Source organism: Elephantulus edwardii, unplaced genomic scaffold (assembly GCF_000299155.1).
Source record: "Elephantulus edwardii isolate Elephantulus edwardi_28Jun2011 unplaced genomic scaffold, EleEdw1.0 scaffold00036, whole genome shotgun sequence".
Taxonomy (NCBI): Eukaryota; Metazoa; Chordata; class Mammalia; order Macroscelidea; family Macroscelididae; genus Elephantulus; species Elephantulus edwardii.
The window spans coordinates 2476006-2495983 of NW_006399786.1; the positions used below are offsets into that span (position 1 = coordinate 2476006).

Sequence of the window (19978 nt, forward strand, 5' to 3'; positions counted from 1 at the left end):
ATATAAGAGGTCGTCTACTTCCTTGGGTTCTTGCTATGTTCACTGAGTTTTCGGCCTCATGGGGTCTGAGAGCTGGGACTGGACTCCACACACCTTCACTAGGAGCTGCTCTCAGTGTTTTGCTTCATAGCACCTAGGACGGTTTGGAGCCCTTGAAGGAAGGAAGCACATGAATGAGGAGGTTTTCTTGTACCTACTTGTTGCTTTGAGTTGATTCTGACTCATAGCAACTCTACAGAACAAAGTAAAATTGCCCCAAAGGGTTTTTCCAATCTGTAATCTTTACAGAAACAGATTCCCACATCTTTCTTCTACAGAGGGGCTGGTGGAGTTGAACCACACACCTTTTGATTAGCAGTTGAATGCTTAACCACTGCACCACCACCGCAGATGCTCTTTTTCTTGCCGCCTTCTCCCTCCCTTTGCCCCCAGCAGCCTTTCTCAGTCCCTGAGTGGTACAGTTACTGAACACAGAGGTTTGAGACTGTCCAGAGGCACCTCACAAGCGAGGCCTTGTGATCTACTTCCTAGAGATAAGCCATTAAAAAAGTGTGTAAGGAGTGTTTTTCTACTTTAACACACATGGGGTCATTGTAAACTGATAGACACTGATTAGCAGCCATTTTTATTTTTCTTTCCCCTCTCCTTCATTCTCCACCCTCCTTGAGATATTTCTCTACCACATAGTGAGTTTTCCCAAGTGCTAAGCCTGGAAATGTCCAACTTCAAAGACTGAATTCTCGATCAATCAATCCATCATTGCAGGTACTGACAGTGTGTTTTCCAGGTCTCTTGATAAATCCATCTCTCGTGCTTAGCTGTGAGCGGCTTGAGGACAAGAAGTCTGCCTCATCTCTAGAGTCACACAGAGAAGGGGTGCTGCGCCCAGTTGGTGAATGAATGGAGAAGCAGCGGGCTCCCCAGAGTTCAGTTCTGAGTGTCGGGCGCCAACCTCATGAGCTCCTAACCCTTTTGTTGTTACAGTCACTGTGTCAGTCCATCTTGCCCAAGGTTATCCTCTTTTTCGCTGGCCCTCCACCTTCCCCAGCCTGATGTCTTTTTCCAAGGACTGGTCCTTTCTGACGACATGCCCCAAGACTTGAGACAAAATTTTACCATCCTTGCTTCTGAGGAACAAAGTGACAACCAACAGACTTTGGTGTGAGGGCAGTAGGAAACGTAAATGGTTATTGAGGCGCTAGAGTGACAGGCTTCCATTTTCAATTTAAGGAGTTAATTCTAGTGGCATTAGAAAAAGGGAGAATTTGGGGTAAGATACTAGTTAGTCAGGTTTAACAGTGTGTAGGCCAGCAAGGTTAGGACTCTCCGCAATTGCCTATTTTTCCATTGCTCGAACTGATCATTGACCTTTAAAATAGATCAGAATTTTACAGTCACCACCGAATAAAAATTTTATGACCTAATTTGCTTGATATGTTAAGATTATATGAAGCCCACTGTAATATGCAAATGAAGGGAGTTGACTTAGTCACCACCTTGCTGTCATTAAGGAGGATTTTTAAAAATTGATGCTTTTGTGCACGGAATACTAGGAGCCTTCTGGTGCAGTCCTTAAGTGCTCTGCTGCTGACTGAGAGGTTTGTGCTTGGAACCCGATCAGTAGCTCTGTGGGAGGCTCCTCCAGCCATTTGCTTCCGTAGAGATGATGGCCTCGATGAGTAGATTCTGTGTTAAGTCAGCTCTGCGTTGCCATGTGGGTTTGCTGTGAGCCATAGTCACCTCATTGACACCTAACAACGACAGTGATAAAATACAGAACTCATCGAGTGGGTGAGAGTGATTCTTTGAGAAATTGCAATATTAAAGTTGAACCTCCAGCCTCATTGTTACTAAATGAAGGTGTTAACCATTTATATCAGCCTTTCATCTGCTTTTAGAAAGAAAAAAAACAAAACAGAGCAAAGCAAATAAATGGTTATTGAGCCAGAAGAATGACAGGTTTCTACTTTATTGTTAACAAATTAATTGAAAATAATTTCAAACTTAGGATGACCTTCCATTTGGTTTCAGAGGTTATAAATCTTAGTGGGAACGGAGTGCGCATCTCTCTCCAGCAGAGTATTCATTCTCAGCGGAGTGCTTAATTACTGTACTGTCAGGACACCCTTATAACAATAGTAAACTAAAACACTTGAACTCAATGCTGGTGAGTTGTTTCCAACTTTCGATGATCCTCCTGTTAGTTTCAGAGGTCGTAAATAGAAGCATCTTGCTCATTTTTCTGCTGAAGAGTAGCTGTTGGGATTTGAACTACTGTTTTTCTGGCTAGCAGCCCAGCACGTAGTGAACTTCTTTTACTGATTATTTGGAAATACGTTTGTTGTTCATGGAATCAGTATGGATGGCACCTAACAACAACAACAATAACATACTCCAGTCAGTCAAAGTTGCTCACTGCTTGCCATGCAAGGAGTGAAAATTGAGAGCAGTACTAGCGGAAGTTGCCTGGGACCCCTTAGCCTTTTGTGTTAGTCAGAAAGGCACTTTGAAATTAGTGCTTTACTTCACTTTCTAAGAGTAGCTCCAAAGTAGCATATTTGGAGCCCGTTACCTGGTACAGCTACTACCTGTAGCATGAGGGCTTTATGAGTAAGAACCTTACACCTGGTCCTCCCTGAAAGAGGAGTTACTAAAGAATGACATGTGTAGGGCTAGAAGGAGCAGCTGTTTCCCCCAGGGATGGTAATGGAGCTTGTCTTTAAAGAATAGACGAGAGTGGGGATGTGGTGACGGTAAAGAAAGTGGGCCTGAAAAAGGGAAAGATGAACAACTATCCCTTAGGACTTGTGGTTCTAGGTCCCTTCGAGATGGATCTCATCCTAGGTACTTCAGGACAGTTGCTTAGTTTCTCCCCCTCCCCCACTTGTTTTTGATAATCCCCCAATGAGAACTGTTGAAAATTAATGGTTAGTAGCCATATAAAATGTGTCAGAACCTGTCTGTGAGTTGAGACCCTGAGGCATAAAATGAGTGGGTGGAACAGCAGGTAGATGGGGCATGATATTGTTGTTTTCCTACTAATGAATGACAGTTTATAAAAAACAAAGCCACACAGTTGCTATTGGGTCATTTCCGGACCCTGGAGACCTAATGGTTGTCACAGTAGAACTGTACTCCACAGGGTTCAAGGCCGAATTTTCTGGAAATGGACCACTAAGCCTTTCTTCTGAGGCACCTTTGGGAGAAGCTGAATCCCCAACCCTTTGTTTACCAGTCAAGCACATTAGCCATCTACAACCCAGGGACTCTCTCAGTTTATTGTCAGCTATGGAAAAGGGCATTTTCTTAGTGATGCTAAGCTTCCAAAATTGTGGAAGCTTTACTAGTATTCACAATTAATACATCTTGAACAAATGAGCCAAATGATATGACCTATTTAAACTTAGCAAAAGTACATTTAAAGCATTCATGTATCAGGGCCATCTGTGTATAGTTGTTATTGTTGATTGCCTTCAAGTTGAGCACAACTCATAGTGACCCTATGAATAAAAAACCTGAAGCCTTTCTATAACTATCGTCATTTATCAGAGATCATAGACTTTTCCAGAGGCATGTTGTTTAGGAAATGGTTGCCACTCCTGCTTCCTCTGTATGTAGAAGTGTGTGTTTATTGTGTTATGTGACCAGTGGTGTGAGAATCTAGGTTGCATTTTCATCGCCTCTATGGATTTACAACAGGCTATTAGAGCTTTTCCCAGCAGTGGGCTATGCTTCTGTTTCACATTCTGTCTGACAGGTTTTCATGTGCATTAAGAAATTAGGACTGAACACACTGTAGCATGGATACCCCTTGAAAAACATGCGAGTGAACAGGTCAGCCGCCAGAGGACAGACATCATATCATCCCACTTACATGAAATATCTAGATGAGGCAAGTGCTTAGAGACAAAAGTTTATTAGTGATAACAAGAGAGGTAATGAGGGGAGCTCTGGTGGCCTAGTGGCAAGAAGCTGCACTGCAATCACAGAGATAGGCGGTTCATATCCACCAGATGTTCTGCCGCAGAAGGAGGGGCCATCTCTTCCTGTACCTGTCAGATCTGATTTGACGGTACACACACACACACACACACACACACACACACACACACACACACACACAAATATAATAAAAAAAAAAGAGAGGTAATGAGAGGGAGAGAAAAAGAGGACTTAGTATATAGGGGACACTCTGTGAAAGGGTGATGAAAAAATCTGGAAATTGATCGGTGTGTTGATTGAAAGACACAGTGAATGTAATTTAGCGTCACTGACTTGTATATGAGAATGATGAACTGTAGAAGTTTTATTGCATGCATCTTTACAACCGTTAAAAGAAGGGAGGAAAAAAGAGAAACCAAGACTGGGAAAGGATAGCATGGTTTGCTTAGTGGAAATTATACTTGGCATGGACGCCTTTGATTCATATAGAGAGGGGACTTTTCTGCCTTTAAAAAAATGCCCCATTAAGCTGATGCCCAGAACAGTGGTGAGAAAAAATTAATTAATACAAGAAATTATCAAATAAACTTGATGGAAGGGCATGTGTAAGGCGTTTAAAAACTTTTAAATCTGTTAAGAATAGAGTTTAGTTTTCGAGGGGCTGGTTTTCTCATTAATGTTTTACAGCCCCACCCTGCTCCCTTCCAGTTCTGCCTCCAGGGAGAGAGGACCCTTGGCTCCGGAGTTTTTCTATCCAAAGGCCACCAGGAGACCTCAAGATTAGAATCTGCCCCCCTCCTTCTTCTCCCTGAGCTCTATTTTAGATCTGCAGTGTAGATGTGAGGCTTTCTGCAAGCTTTCAACTGTGAGGTATTTTGGAAAACTGTAATTTTGTTTGTTCTCTGCTGTGTGCATGTGGTTTCTTAAAATGCAAGTATGATTATTTTCTGCATCCTTTCAAAAGCCAGCACTTCCCTTAAACTACAGACTCCAAAAGTGGCTTCTCGAAGGCACTTAGCCGACAGTCTCAGATGGAATTCTTATTCAGAGTGACTTCCAGTTTCTAAAGAAAAATGCTTTACTTTTCAGATGACTTCTGACTTCGCATTCCGGTTTGTTCCTCACACTTTCAGCAACCAGGCATGCCCAGTATATTGCATCATTTCCAGCAGGTAGTGAGGTGCCATTGAGCTGTGAGGAAAATTTATTTAATAATAATGAAGATGCCTATGGGATAGCCATAAAATATCAGTTTTGTCTGGGGGAAAATAGCCAGGGTGCTCTGTAGTGCCTGCATAATGAGGCTTCGTCTCACATGCTTTGGGAATGTTATTAAGAGGGGCCAGTCCCTAGGCAAGAACAAAATACTGGGGAAAGTGGAGAGGCGGAGGAGGGGAAGACTCCATAGAGGCAGATTGCTATTGAAAACACACCCACACACCCACCTCCCAGTGGGTTTCCATAAGGCAGAGACTGAAGATGACGGCATAGGTTCATATAGGGTTTCATTCTGTTGTGTACAGAGTTGCTTTGAGGAGGTGCAGACATGATGGCACCCAACAACAGCAGCTGGTTTTGAAAGGCATTCAGGATCCTATATGTATTCTGGAGCCAGATTAAGACGTTTCCTTCGAGTCACGTTTGACTCATTGAGACCCCTTGTGTGCCAGAGTAGAATTTTGTTCCGTAGGATGTTGAGTAGCTGATTTTTCACTTGATCTCCAGGACTTTGTTTCAGGGTGCTTCTGAATGGACTTGAATTTGCCAGCCTGGCACATTATCCATTTACAGTACATTCAGGATGACTAATCTTGCAGTACTTGAGTTTGAATTTCAGCCTTTTCACTTTTTTAGCTGTGTGACATGGAACGTATATTCCCTGCTGTGTCCAGTTTTCTCTTTGTAAATGGAGGTAGTAGTAAAATAGAATTATTATAAAATAATTCAGGCCATAAAACACATGCTCCTGAAGTATTAGTGGCCAGGTGCAGCTGAAAGTACTGTCAGGCTAGCATGGGTGCTGTGTTCATGAATGCATATGATGATGAATGGATGCATGCATGATGATGGATACAATTCAGTTATTACCCACTGAATTTGGTGAAGACATACAAAATTCTCATGCCCACACACTGGGTGATTTTAGGTCACTTTTCTTTCCACTCTTTAGAAGCTCAAAGCAAGGGAAAAATATTTTCTAACCCATTTGGATTTCAAACTGTGAATCAATTAGTATTGAAAAGAGAAAAAACTTAGTCTTCAGTAGAACATGTACAAGAAAATGAAAGAAATTGGGCTTCTGAACACATTTTGTCTTCAATGCTTTTGATAAAACCTCTTTTAAAAAGCTGAGAAAGTATTTGTTATTCATGAGATCTATAGGATAAGTGATGTGATCACAATGGAAGAGTTAATATACAATAAGCAAAAAATTGTTTACATTTAAATCTAGAAACAGTGTTTTGAAAGTAATACACCAGTTTAACATATTTTCTTAGATTATTGAGGTAAACTCTATTATAGATTCTAGTAAATAATATGAAATAGTTTCTATTTTTATATTTTTCTTTTAGCAAGCTTATTGCCTTTTAGTTCCTCAGGAACTTTCCAACGCGATCTATTAAAAAGGATGCAGAAATCTGAAATAAATTATCTTTCTAGCCTTAAAATTCATATTCTTATAAAGGAATCTGTGATACTCCGTCAGTATCACAAAAATGTCTTTATTATCAGTGCTTCTCTAGCTAAACGTGAACTTTAAAAATTGAGAAACCAGGCACTTTGCAGACAGTTCACTCTTTGTTTCTTATTTTTGGGTTAAGGAGAAATAAAACTACCCAAGGAAGTATTTCTGGAAAAAGTCAGACTTCTCAATTGCCTTCATAGTTTAGCCTAAATTTTTTTTTTGTTTTAAGAAGTGACGGGGACTCTTTAAGTATAACGGAAGGAATACTTATTTCTAAAGTGTGGATCCCATTTCATTTTCCAGAGTGAATGATCACATCATAGGTAACAACCATCATTGGTCAGGGTGTCAGTGTGATGCCATCATTATTGTTTAGTTGTGTAATAAAACTCTGGGGTGGTAGTGTTGTCTTTAATTCACTCCCTTCTTTTCAGTACCCCTAGGGTGGATTTGAACTGCCTGAGAAGAGTGGCCTTTAGGTTGGCAGAACAACTCCCTAGAGACTGGCCTCCAGAGCATACTTACTCTCATTCTCTGTCTGTCGACACACACACACACAGATATCTGTATATACACATACATATGTATATGTAGTTGTTATGTGCTGTCGAGTCTGAACCAACTCTTAGTTGAGTTTTCAGAGGCTGTAAGAGCCTATCGGAGGAGATTGCCCATCTTTCTTCATTCGAACAGCAGGTGAATTAGAACTTACTGCCTTTGGGTTGGCAGTGCAACTCCTTATTCACTAGGTTGTCTGTGCATTATAGACATGCAGATTAGAGACTAAAATATTTAGTTAGTGACAACTATATCTTTGTTTGTGGTGGTGATTGTAGTTATATGTCACTGAGTCAGAACTGACTCAATGGCTGACCCTCCAGCAGATCTTCAGAGGCTGGAAATCAAAGGGAATTGTCCCTCTTTCTTCTGCAGAGCAGTTGGCCGGTCTGAACTTTGTGCCTTTGGGTTAACGGCATAGGTCACTAGAGCTTACTTGTGGAGGTTATAAAAGAACTCTCCCTGTATACAAAAGATTATATTTTGGATAAAAAGACAACATATATGCTATGAATGCAAAATAGAAAGAAATAATTATGGTAAATATATGTATTAAAAATATTAAAAGATACAGTTTTACATACTTGTCTAGGGAGAATAAATGTAACATTATTTTCAGCTAGCATGAAAAGTGATTCACTTCCCATATATCTTGGTCAGGGTTTATAAACTGATGAGCAAAAACTGTTTTAATGTTTGTGTTTTTCCATACCCTTGTTGTTGTTAGGACTAGTGAGTCAAGTATGACCCATAGCAACCCTATGAACAAAAGATCTGAACCCTGTTCTATAACTGTTGCTGTTCCTCTAGTGTTCATTGAGTTTTCAAAGACCTGATATTTAAGAACTGGATGCCAATCCTGCTTCCAACTTTGTCTTAATCTGGGAACTCCACCAAAACATGCCCACCTCCGGTAACCCTTATTTAACCCATTCAGTATCACCTGACAGACAAGTGCTGTACCACTTAGAACAGTGTTCTCTCCCAATTTTATGTATAGTGTCCATGTTCAAGTGGTAGACACAGTGACTTAAATTTGCTAGATATTACTTGATTGGCTGATAATCATTGATTGATTTTGTGTGTGCAACACATTGTAATGGAGGAAGCATCTGTTGGTTTCTTATCTATAAATTCTATGGTTTCTAATAGAAATCACACATTTAAATGCCACCAAAGGGTTCTGATGGTAAGAAGGCGTGCTACAATCCTAAAGGCATGCAGTTTAAATCCACCAGCTGCTCTGAGGGAGAAGGATGGACAGTTTCCTCTCGTGCAATTTACTGCCTCTAAAAACCCATTGGAGGGTCAGCTACAAGTTGGTTCCAACTTGACAGCATAAAACAAAGGAATTTAGTTAAGTAATGAAACTTGACTATGGTGTGTTTGTAAGCTATCAGCAATTTGGTATATAGTAAAAATTTTTTAAAAATTATTATTTGCAAGTGATATATAACATTTAAAAGATAAAATACAAACTGAGGCAAAAGGGATTAGAAAAAAGTAAAAATGGTTCGTGTTAATATAATAATGTACTCATGCTAAAATAGGTTTAAATTCCATTTTGCCTAATAAAGCTTATCTAATATGAACACGAGGTGGGGCGGAGGAAAGAGAGACAAATTACGCTAGTGTGCAGATTCATAAACTAGAGCATACAAGTAATTATGAAAGTAAGAAGCTTGAACAGCTATGTTAAAGAACAATAATTACTTTGGGCATTAATAGCCAAGTTCTGTGATCAGTAGCGCTGTCTCATTGTTAACAGATTGGAAGTGATCCACAGCTGACCCTCAGTTGAGTTTCTTAGGCTCCAAATCACATGAGAGGAGGCAGCCCATCCTTCTCCCTGGGAGCTGCTGGTGGATTCAAATGCAGCTCCCTGTGGATTAAGCCACCAGAGCTCTCTAGCGTTTCTGCAGTTTACAGTATTTGGGACTGTCTAGTTTGATTCGACACACATTTTATTCTTAATTTTAAATGTAAACATTTTTCAGTGAGCAAACAAATGTGGCTATCTTTTCCTTAGTTAGAAAAAGAAACATTTTTTTCACAGTGCATTGTATTCAAACAACTGTGAAATCTATAAAACTCAGGGCAATGAGTAACTCAAAGACTCTTAACCAGTTCATTTTAGAAATTGTCAGATAGTGATTTCTTTATGACCAGGTTCTAAGCACTAGAATTGGGGGCAGCGTAAAAGAAATTAAATTTTCTCCTAAGTTACACTGGCATTCTTCTGGCTGCATGTCAATGTTCGAGCAGTTTTTGCTTCCCTGATGCTGGGCTCTTATGCATTATTTGAAAAAGTTTCCATTTATACCAATAGCTTAAACTTTTTTCTGGCTCTAGTTTATCTTTAGTTTACTTAAAAAGTTGCTGCTAATTCTATACCATATATCCAGAACATCCCAGCTTAATGCTAAAAATCAGAGAGGTACCACACTTCAGCTTAAATCTTTGTTACAGCAAAATTAATTTTTATACGGTTATCAAAATTTAGTGCTACATTTCGTGACAAGGTCTTGATAAGGTTGCATATCAGAACACACCAGACCAATAAAAAATCTGAAATCTCCATACCTCTTATTGTTGTTGTTATGTGCTGTCAAGCCACCTGTGTGACTCACAGTGACCCTATGTACAGCAGTTCTGAACCCTGTTCTATCCTGAGCCAATCGTATTGTCTCTGACACACTTACCCTCATTATCCCAGTCACTGAGTCAGTCAATACCCTAAATACCTAAATTCCACTAACATGGTACTGTGTTGTGTACCATTGAGTCAGAACCAACTCAGAGCTGCCCCTCCAGCAAGTGTTCATACGGGAGGAGATTGCCTGTCTTTCTGCCTTGAGCAGTCTGCCTGCCTGTGGGCTGGTAGCACAACTCCTTATTCAGTAGAGTACCAGAGATAGTATTGGTGATATTAAAGATTTATTGACAAAATATTCTTTCCTTCTCTTGTAGACTTATCTAAAAACAGGCTGGTTGAAGTTCCAATGGAACTGTGTCATTTTGTGTCACTGGAAACGCTCAATCTGTACCACAATTGTATCAGGGTTGTTCCTGAGGCTGTCGTGAATCTGCAGATGCTGACGTACCTAAACCTAAGGTAAGATGATGAGGCCTGTGGTCATCTAACCCAGTTTAAAAATAATTATGCTTTCATTTCTGTCAAGTTCCCCCCCACCTGCATTTAATTCCTGATATCACCCTTTGAAGTAAATCTCACAAAGATCATTTAAGAATTATCTTTTGTCGCTCATCTCTTGTGTTATTTATATTCATTTTTTGTGTGCTTGATTTTTCCTGAATTCCCATGAGATAAGGTGCTGTTCTGTTAATGATCTGTGGTACATCGTTTTTACTCCTTTTCTGTTTCAGTCTTGCAGAGTTGTTGGTATATTGTCGTCAGATACTAATGTGAATTTTGCAGGAGGAAGGTTGTAGTGGGGAGAAACAGTTTGAGCTTGAGGCAAGTGTCAAAAAGTCAAACCCTGCTGCCAGGTTGACTCTGACTCATGGAGAGCCTCCGTTGAGTTTCCAGGTCTGCAAACCTTAGTGGAGTAAACTGCCACTTTCTCCTGAGGAACAGCTGGCAGATTCGAACTGCTAGAAATGTGTGACCTTAGCTTAATGGCACAAGGCACTGTGGGTTATACCAGGCCACGAGAGATAAGTCAGAAGCAAGAATAAGACAACTTTGCTGGTCTTTGAGAGTTACTACTACCATTAAACTTTGCTCCTTAATGCTGACTAGAAACCGCTCACTTTAAGCCACCTCAGAAAGTTAAGAGCAACTCCAAACCCTTACCAACTTTGGTGAGTCTGTTCCGTCTCCTGGCAGCCAATGGGTTTCTGAGGCTATGTAGCTTCTCAGGAGATTACCCACTTTATATTCCTCAGAGTAGCTGGTGAGTTGAGCTGCTTACTTTTCAGTTAGCAGCCCATTCTGTAACCCACTGCATTACCAGAACTCCTCTGGGCAATTGCAGCATATATGAAGTTTGTCATATTTAGAGTTCTTTGGCTGAGGTCAACATTTCCTGAGTTCACCAGTGGCTCTGAGTAACACTGCAGCTCAGCACGTCAGTTGTTTGAAGCCTTGGGTTTAGATTTTATTAGTTTGTGTCTGTCATCTTGCTGACCAGACTGTAGCTCTTTGTTTCTTAAATCCTTGACTCCCAGCTGGTATGTCAGGAGAGTGTGAGAGGACCAGGTTTACCAAATCCTGTGAAAATGAATCTGCAGAGTTCAACTAGCATTCAAGCCATCACTCAAACCAGCTGCATCGCGTTGGTGTACAAGATGAGAGTAAGGTGCAGTACTTAGAGTTGTAGTCAAATCAAAGGCGTCTGACAGCACCATACTTAACATGAAATATTGTTATTGTTGTATACCACTGAGTTGGAACCAACTCAATCAACTGAAAACCCTCCTGTGAGTTTTCAGAGGCAGTTGATTGCACAGGAGGAGATTGCCCATCCTTCTCCTGCAGAGCAGCTGGTGGATTCAAGCAAAAATGAAATATGGTATTCATTTAATAAATCACATGTAGACATTCATAACTTTGTACAGTCCAGTATCAGCAGCTTTGAATTTATAGAAGCATTCTACATAGATTACCTCTTAAGAGATAATATTTTACATTCAGTAGAGGGAGCTCTGATGGCCTACTGCCAAGAAACTTTGCCACAGTCTCAAAGGCACAGGGTTCGAGGTCACCAGCTGCTTCATGGGAGAAGGATGGGCAGTCTCCTTCTGTGCAATTAGCTGCCTCTGAAAACCCGCCAGAGGGTCAGCTGTGGGTCGGTTCCAACACTGTGGTACTCAACAACAGGAACAACATTCAGCAGAGTAAACAACCAGTAGATATTCAGTGATGATGGTAAGTTTACTCCCTACCTGGTTCTTGGCTAATAGAGTCTAGCAGTGATCTTACCTTTAAATGTCAAATGGGTTCTTGCAACTCTAGCCCTCATCCTTTCTTGGAGTAGTTGTTGTTAAGGTGCCATCAGGTATGTGCTGGCTCACAGTGAGCTCATGTATAGCAGATATAGGACATTCTGCCCAGGGCTAAACCATTTTGATAATTGTTGACATCCCATATTCCAGTTACTGTGTCATTCCATGTCACAGAAGGTTTCCTTTCCTGTCACTCACCTTTACTTTATCAACCATGATGCTTGATCTTTCCTGATGATGTGGTCACAGTCTCACTGTCCTCATTTATAAGGAACATGAATTATATTTCTTTTAAAACAGATTTGTTTCTCCTTCTGACAATCCACAACATATTCACTATTTTTCATCAGCATCACAGTTAAGATGTATGTGTTCTTCATCTGTCTTGCTTTTTCGCTGTCCAGCTTTTGAATAAATGATATAACTGAAGTGAATATGGCTTGAATCTGGTGCACCTTAGTCTTGAAGGTGGCTTTCCACTTTTTAAAACTTGAAGGAAGCCTTTTACTGCAGATTTATTAGTCATTTGATTTCTTGACTTTCTTGGTATTAGTGATTGACCATGTAGTTAAAAACATTTAAATGTGTTCCACATTTTCTCACAAGTTAGAAATGCTATATCTGTGGAAAATATGTATTTATTTCTGTTTCTGGAATTTGTACTTGAAGGATCCAAGCTTTTTGTTTCTGCTTCTTGACAATGTAATCTCTCCACAGAGCTTATAGTAGTTTAGTAAATGTCCACTGAGTCTCTTCCTCTTACACTTATCATAATCCAGTAAGTAATGTCCAAGAACAATAAAAGTGATTAAGCAAGACTTGCCTTCCTACAGGAACAAACAAGTTTTAAAATCCATTTTAAGTTGTTGATGAAGCTTGTGAAGAAAATATGTTAGAAAAGTAGAGTAACAAAAGTTGGCGTTAGAGGGCTTGCAAATCTAAGAGTAGAGAGAGGGACCTTAACTTAGAAGCCTCAACTTAGAGGGTTTTTGGAAGAGAGGTTGCCACAAAAGGAAAGTTCTTTTGGTTGAATTGCCTCTGGAACTCTTGGTGAGTCATTGCACTTCCCTGCGGTGAGACACACCAGGTCAGGACCTGGTTTGCTCATTAGAAACTGTTATCTTTCACCAGTTGTTAGGAGTGGATTCTGAAGCTTGCCTGTAAAGAAGAGGGAAGTTTCTTGAGCAAAATGTTATACCATAAAAGGAATCTGTTTTGGTTGCCTTCTCTGAAATTTGGCATCTGTTCTGGTTGCTAAACAGTCTAGAGAAAGAGCCAAGTCCCTGCCGGAGGTATAACCTGTATCCCCACATTCCTTTGGGGGTCATTCTGGTGTATAATCTCTAATCTTCAGAGTATACCTCTCTGTTCCAGGGATTGGGGAGAAGCATACTGCACCCTTGGTTTACTTTAGAAATCTCAGATTTTGTTTTTGTTGTTGTGAGCTAATTTAATTTTCATTCTTCTTGAGAATTTTATCTGGATAAAATGCACCCTGGCCTGGCATGAGCATTTCTGAAGAATGTCTCAATTGTAAGTTCATGTTTCTTCTCTCTAGAAATGGAATATGATAGAGCCTTAGTGCCTTCCTAAACTGGAAAATGGGAAGCATTTTGCTCAATTCTATACAAACTTCTATTTCACATCTTTTTTATAAAGATCTTATCTCCCTCAGAGAGAATAAGAGTGAGAGTGAATGAGAGAGAGAGAGAGAAAGAGAGAGAGAGAGTCTGCACACGCATGCACATACATAGAATCTCTGAGACATCAGGAATTGGCAGTAATCTGCCATTGATTCAGAACTGATCATTAGCTGATATTCCATTGGATCATACAGTTGGAGATACTCGTATTTCTACCAAGGAGCTGATGGTGGGTTTGAACCACCAGGGAAACAACATCTTTCCAGTTAGCAGAACCCTATAGACTAGGCCACGAGAGGTTCTTTACTCTGAGTGGTCTGTACTGTTAAAGATTTCACTGCTACCTGAAAAGGTGGGGATTCACATCCACTCGAGGTGTCTGTGAAGGACTTAGAAACACTGTTAAGTGTAGTTCTACTCTGACACTCATGAAAGTGCCATGAATAGAGGCCAACTTCATGGTATCTGGGTGCAAGAGAGAGAGACAGAGCGCACACGTGAGCTCTATCCAGAAAGATATACTCACATCCTGGTAGAACCCAATTCATGATGTATTCAAGTTAGGATAACCCTTACTTATAGTCCTGTTCTTGGGGCACATTAATAGGTAAAAAGTACACCGTTACAGAATTTGATTTACTGAGTTTCTCAGAAGTTCAGTGTTATAATTTATTGTTTAAAACACTGCCATACAGCAGGCTATACAAATGGCGGGAGGGGAGTTATACTACCTAGTTAATACTGACCTAAACCCAAATGATTGGGAGGGACCGCATCCTCAGTTGAGAGTCCGGCTTATATTATTGAACGGATATTTTATAGCTAGGTTGCACTTTGTGAAATGACAGACCTAATACAAAAATAATGAGCTGTGCTGGCCTCGTGGAAAAGAGCTGTGCTGCCAGCCCAAAGGCACACAGTTCAAATCCACCAGCTGCGCTATGGGAGGAAGATGGGCAGTCCTCTTCCATTCAGTTCACTGCCTCTGAAAACCTCCTGGTGGGTCAGCTATGAGTCATTACCAACATGATGGTACATGATGACAACAACAATACAAAAATACATGAGTCTTGTTGACATTTAAAAGAGTTATCTTTGAGTTTCAATGTGGCAGACACTAGGGAATACTGAACATGAGTTGATAACTGAATTATGGTTTGGTGAAGAGTGTGACTGTCCCGTGGACAGCTAACAGGGCAAATACATCTGTCTTGGAAGAGGTGCATCAGAATGCTCTTTAGAAGCAACGGTGATGGAACTCTATCTCTCATACATCGAGCGTGATATAGGAGGGGCCAGTCCTTGGAAAAACACGTTATGCTTAAAAGAGTGTCCACAAAAGAAAGATCCTTCATGAGATGGACTGACCTAGTGACTGCAGCATTTTAAGCCTAACAGGGACTGTGAGGCTGGAACAGGGTCAGGCAGGGTTTCGTTCTGTTGCACAGAGTTTTAGGATTCTACTCAGTGACACCTAAACAACATTTGACAGTCTTAAAATTTAAAATTGTTTTTCACAGAGTGCTAGAGTTAGGTGAGACTTCGGGGTCTTTGCAGAATCACCTTTGTGTGGTTTAAATCTTAGCTCTGTAGTGTGCTGACTTTTTACAGATTTGTTTTTAAAGTGAAACTTAGCAGTTAGTGACCCGTAAAAAAGATTTTTTGTTTTAAAAATCTACTTTGTGAAACTGGATCTTTTGCTGTTGGTAGTTGATGGGCATAATTAAGTGTAAATGAGTTAATAATTGCATGTTCCTTATCAGATTCCATTCTTTTGAGTGTAGTCCATATTTGGCAAGACTTCTAAGAGGATTTTTCCACTATTCATGTCGTGTGAGCACAAAGGTTATTTTAGATTAATGTTTGTATGGGGGAAGAAAAGACACACAAAGGGGACATTATGACTTTGATGACTAGTGCACTGTCAGAATTTGTTGATTTTATTTTTAATCTTGCATCAAATCTCAGTAGTTAAAAATTTTTGTACATTAGATTTGCTCTCTGGAAATTGGTTAAATACCTACTCAGCCAGATGTATTGATACAGTGACTGCAGAAGTGGGCTTGAGTGTTTCAGAGATTGTAAGGAAGGCACAAGATAGGACAGAGTTCAGATCTCTTGTTCGCAAGGTCACTATGGATCGTACTCAACAGCATCTAACAACAACAACAAATTATCCTATAAGGAGCTCTGGTAGCTTAATGGTAATGGCTTCATTGCCGCTGCCAACCCAAAACTTTTCAAATTCACCAGCTACTCTGCAGTGATTTACTGCCTCTGAAAAACTGCTGGAGGGTCAGCTATAAGTTGGTTCCAACTTAACATAACACAACAACAAAAAAATTCATCCTATAGATACTTGTTTTAGAATTATTCTCAGCTTTTTAACTGCAACTGAAATAGCTGAAAATGAAATTGATTTTTGTAACCAGTCAGATAAAAGCCTTTTAATTCATTAAAAAATCAGCCTATTTTATTTCTTTGAAGGACATTGTGGTTTGCCAAGTCTTAAGAGAGGGAAAGAATGAAAGAACACATACATGTGGATTTTTGAAATAACTTTCCTCATTGGCATCATTATCTTTATTATCACTTTTTAATAGCTGAATAAGATTTACCTACTACAAAGATTCTCACCACTGGACCAATTAGCAGCATCAGGATGGATGGTGAAGAGATTGAGATTGTACACAGCTTTAGTTTGCTTGGCTCCGTAGTCAACAGTCTTGGCACCAGCAGCCAGGAAATTAAAAGGTGCATTGCCATGGGAAAGTCTGCTGTTAGGGACCTCTCCAAAGTACTGAAGAGCAATGGTGTCTCTCTGGAGACTAAGGTGCGTCTGATACAGGCTATGGTCTTCGCAGTCACTTGTTATGCATCAGAGAGTTGGACAATGACCAAGGAGGACGGAAGGAGAATTGATGCCTTTGAGCTGTGGTGCTGGAGAAGAGTATTGAGAATACCATGGACTGCTAGGAAAACAAACAGATTTGTCCTGGAAAGGGTTAAACCGGGTGGCTCCTTGGAGGCAAGGATTCTGAGGCTCCGTCTAACATACTTTGGACATGTTGTGAGGAGAGACCGGTCCTTGGAGAGGGACATCATGCTTGGGAGGGTGGAGGGACAGCACAGGAGAGGAAGGCCCTCTATGAGGTGGATTGATTCAGTGACTGGGATAATTGGAATGGGAGTGTCAGAGACAGTGCGATTGGCACAGGACAGAGCGGAGTTTAGGGCTGTTGTACATAGGGTCGCTATGAGTAGCAAGCGACTCGACGGCACATAACAACAACAACAACAACTGTATTATTATATTTGTCTCATCCAACAACCTTAGCTAGGAAATAGGAAAAGGAGCTCTAATGGAGCAGAGGTTAGTCTGCTAATATTTAATAGTCTCCCAGGCTCCTGGGAGGAAGTCTGCCTCCATGAATATTCTAGCCTTGGAAAAGTTTTGGGTCAATTCTGCTCTGTCTTGTTGTCTCCCTAGCATCGAATTAACAGGAATTGATTGGTTTGTTTATTTTAGGGACTAGAATAGAATTGTAATAGAAATCAGTAGGGTTATTTTTTCATACCACAGTGTCCTTTGCAAAGCACTTTTGCATTGTCTTGTTTAACACTGTGTCTTTCCATGCCCTTAGGGAAGTTTCATAATTGAGAACACTGGTGTTGGGGAACTTTCCAGGGCATCAATTTAAGCAAAAAAAGAAGAAAAAAAATGCCTTTGTGATTTTTAAAGCTCCAATTCATCTACAGTTTGTTTTACTTTTTATTGTAGGTATTATAAATGTGTACATTTTTTTCTCCTTTATCTGTTTTTCTAAATTACTTATCTAGCGTGTGTATATTTGTGTGTTTAAATAGACATTTGATTTTATTGATAAAGTTTATTAATTTTGTTAAGAATTTTGCAGATACTTGAAAAATACAGGCTAATTTCTCTGTAAATCCATTAAATTGAACTTTTTAGTGACATCCACTTTTTTAAAATGTTATTCTGTTTTATTTATAGAGTTTGAATACATTTTCACTAAAGATCCTCCCCATTTCCTCCACCCCACCCATCCACAGAAATGTGCAACCCTGTGATTAACACCTTAACCCCCCATCGTCACCCCTATATTTCCACCCCTGCCACCCTCCGTCTTGGATCCTCATACTTATTCTTCAATAGTGGTTTTATACAGAACTTGTGGGACTGAGTTAGTTCACTCAGCATAATGCTCTCCAGTCCCTCCCAAGTTGCGGCTGTTGTTGTTACGTGCTGTCAAGTCGCTTGGACTTGTAGTGATTAATTGAACTTTTAATTTTGTGGCTCACATCTTTTCTGCCTTAATATTTTTACTGGTTCATATATATATACATATATATATATATATATATATATATATATATATATATATATATATATATATATATATATATATATATATATATATATATATATATATATAGTCACTTGAGGGTTAGACAGAAAAGAATGATTATTATTTTGTTGTTTTTCTTCTATGTTCTTGTTGATTGTTAATATATTTAAAGATAAGTTAGGGGCTCCATAATTTCAGAGGTTTTTTTCTCCTTCTAATATCTTTATTGGTTTGCATACAATAATTTACATACATTGTGTTTCATGCATTCAGACATTGTGTTTTATACAGTCTTTCATTTATATTGTGTCATTCATTTACACTGTGCTATATAAAATAATTCATACATATATTTTATATAATTTATTACTATTGATCTAAGCCCCATCTTTTAAAGTTCCAATTGAATCTTTCCTAACCCTTCATCTCCTCTATCCATCTACAAAGCTCTACTGTTCTAGTGATATTTCCCTTTTCTCTTTTTTCTACCCATTCTCCCTTGCCTTTTTCACTTTTGATCATTTATGTACATCTTGCTCAGTTATCTTTCTGTTTTTACAATGATGGGCTTATACAGTATTTGTCCTCATGAGACTGAATTAGTTTACTCTGCATAATGCTCTCTAGACTCTCCCATGTTATATAGTATTTTATAAAACTGTAGCTCCGTAGTGCTGCATACTATTCCATTGTGTGAATGTTCCATAATTTCTCAATCCATTTGTATGTTGATGGACATATGGGCTGTTACTATTTCCTTGCTATTATGAATAACACTGCTGTGAACATAGGTGTACATATCTCTGTTTGTGTCTTAGTTCTAATTTCCTTGGGTTATATTCCCAGAAGTGGAATAGCTGGGTCATAAAGGATTTCTGTGTTCAGCTTTTTGAAGAAACACCAACCTGCCTTTCGGAGTGGTTGTCCAATTTTACGATCCCACAAGCAGTGTATGAGAATTTCAATCTCTCTGCATCCTCTCCAATAGTTATTGCTTGCTCTTCTGTTAAACTTTGCTACTGCTACTGGAGTGAGATGGTATCTCATTGTGGTTTTGGTTTGCATCTCTCTGATTGACAGTGAGTGTGAGCATTTCTTCATGTGTTTGTTAGTTATCTAAATGTCTTCCTTTGTGAAGGGTCTTCTCCTGTCTTTAGCCCATTTTGTTACTGGGTTATGGCTTTTTCTTATAGAGGCCCTGAAGTAGTCTGTAAACTTTCATTATGAGATCTTTGTTTGAAATGTCATTGCCAAATATTTTTTTCTCTGTAGGGTTTCTTTTCACCCTGTTGGAAGACATTATTGGCTATATTGGAAAACCTATTTGTAGAGGCTCCATAGTTTGAGGCCAAGTTCAAACTGTATTTCTTCTAGCAAATTCATGTTTTGCATTTATCTCTAAAACTGTTTATTTATAATATTAATACTTAAAACCTAGTGTTCTTTTGGGTTCAGACATCTTTTTCTATTTATCTGTTTTCAACCTTGAGTTTTAGGTGTCTCCAAAAGGAATTATGTTGTTGTTATGTAACATTGAGTCAAGTATTACTCTTAGTGACCCTATGAACAACAGATGTAAACCCTGTTCTGTTTTATACCATCCTTAACATCCTTGGTAGACTGCAGACACTGTATCAACCCTTCTTATTGAGAATCTTCTTCTCTTTCACTAACTAATCATGATGTCCCTATTCATAGAATACTTTGTCCTAACAACATGCACAAAATATTTGAGACAGAGCTTCACCATCCTTACCTCCAGGGAGCCCTCTGGTTGCATCTCCAAGATATATCTGTTTGTTCTTTTGGAA

General features: G+C 39.5%; 1 protein-coding gene across 1 annotated transcript in view; it reads left to right on the plus strand.

Annotated features, from left to right (window-relative positions):
- Nucleotides 1-19978, plus strand: part of LRCH1 (leucine-rich repeats and calponin homology (CH) domain containing 1) — a 216360-nt gene that overhangs the window by 67341 nt on the left and 129041 nt on the right. The window contains exon 2 of the mRNA XM_006884551.1: nt 10157-10301. Coding sequence (XP_006884613.1) covers nt 10157-10301 — 145 coding nt within the window. The remainder of the gene's footprint in view (nt 1-10156; nt 10302-19978) is intronic.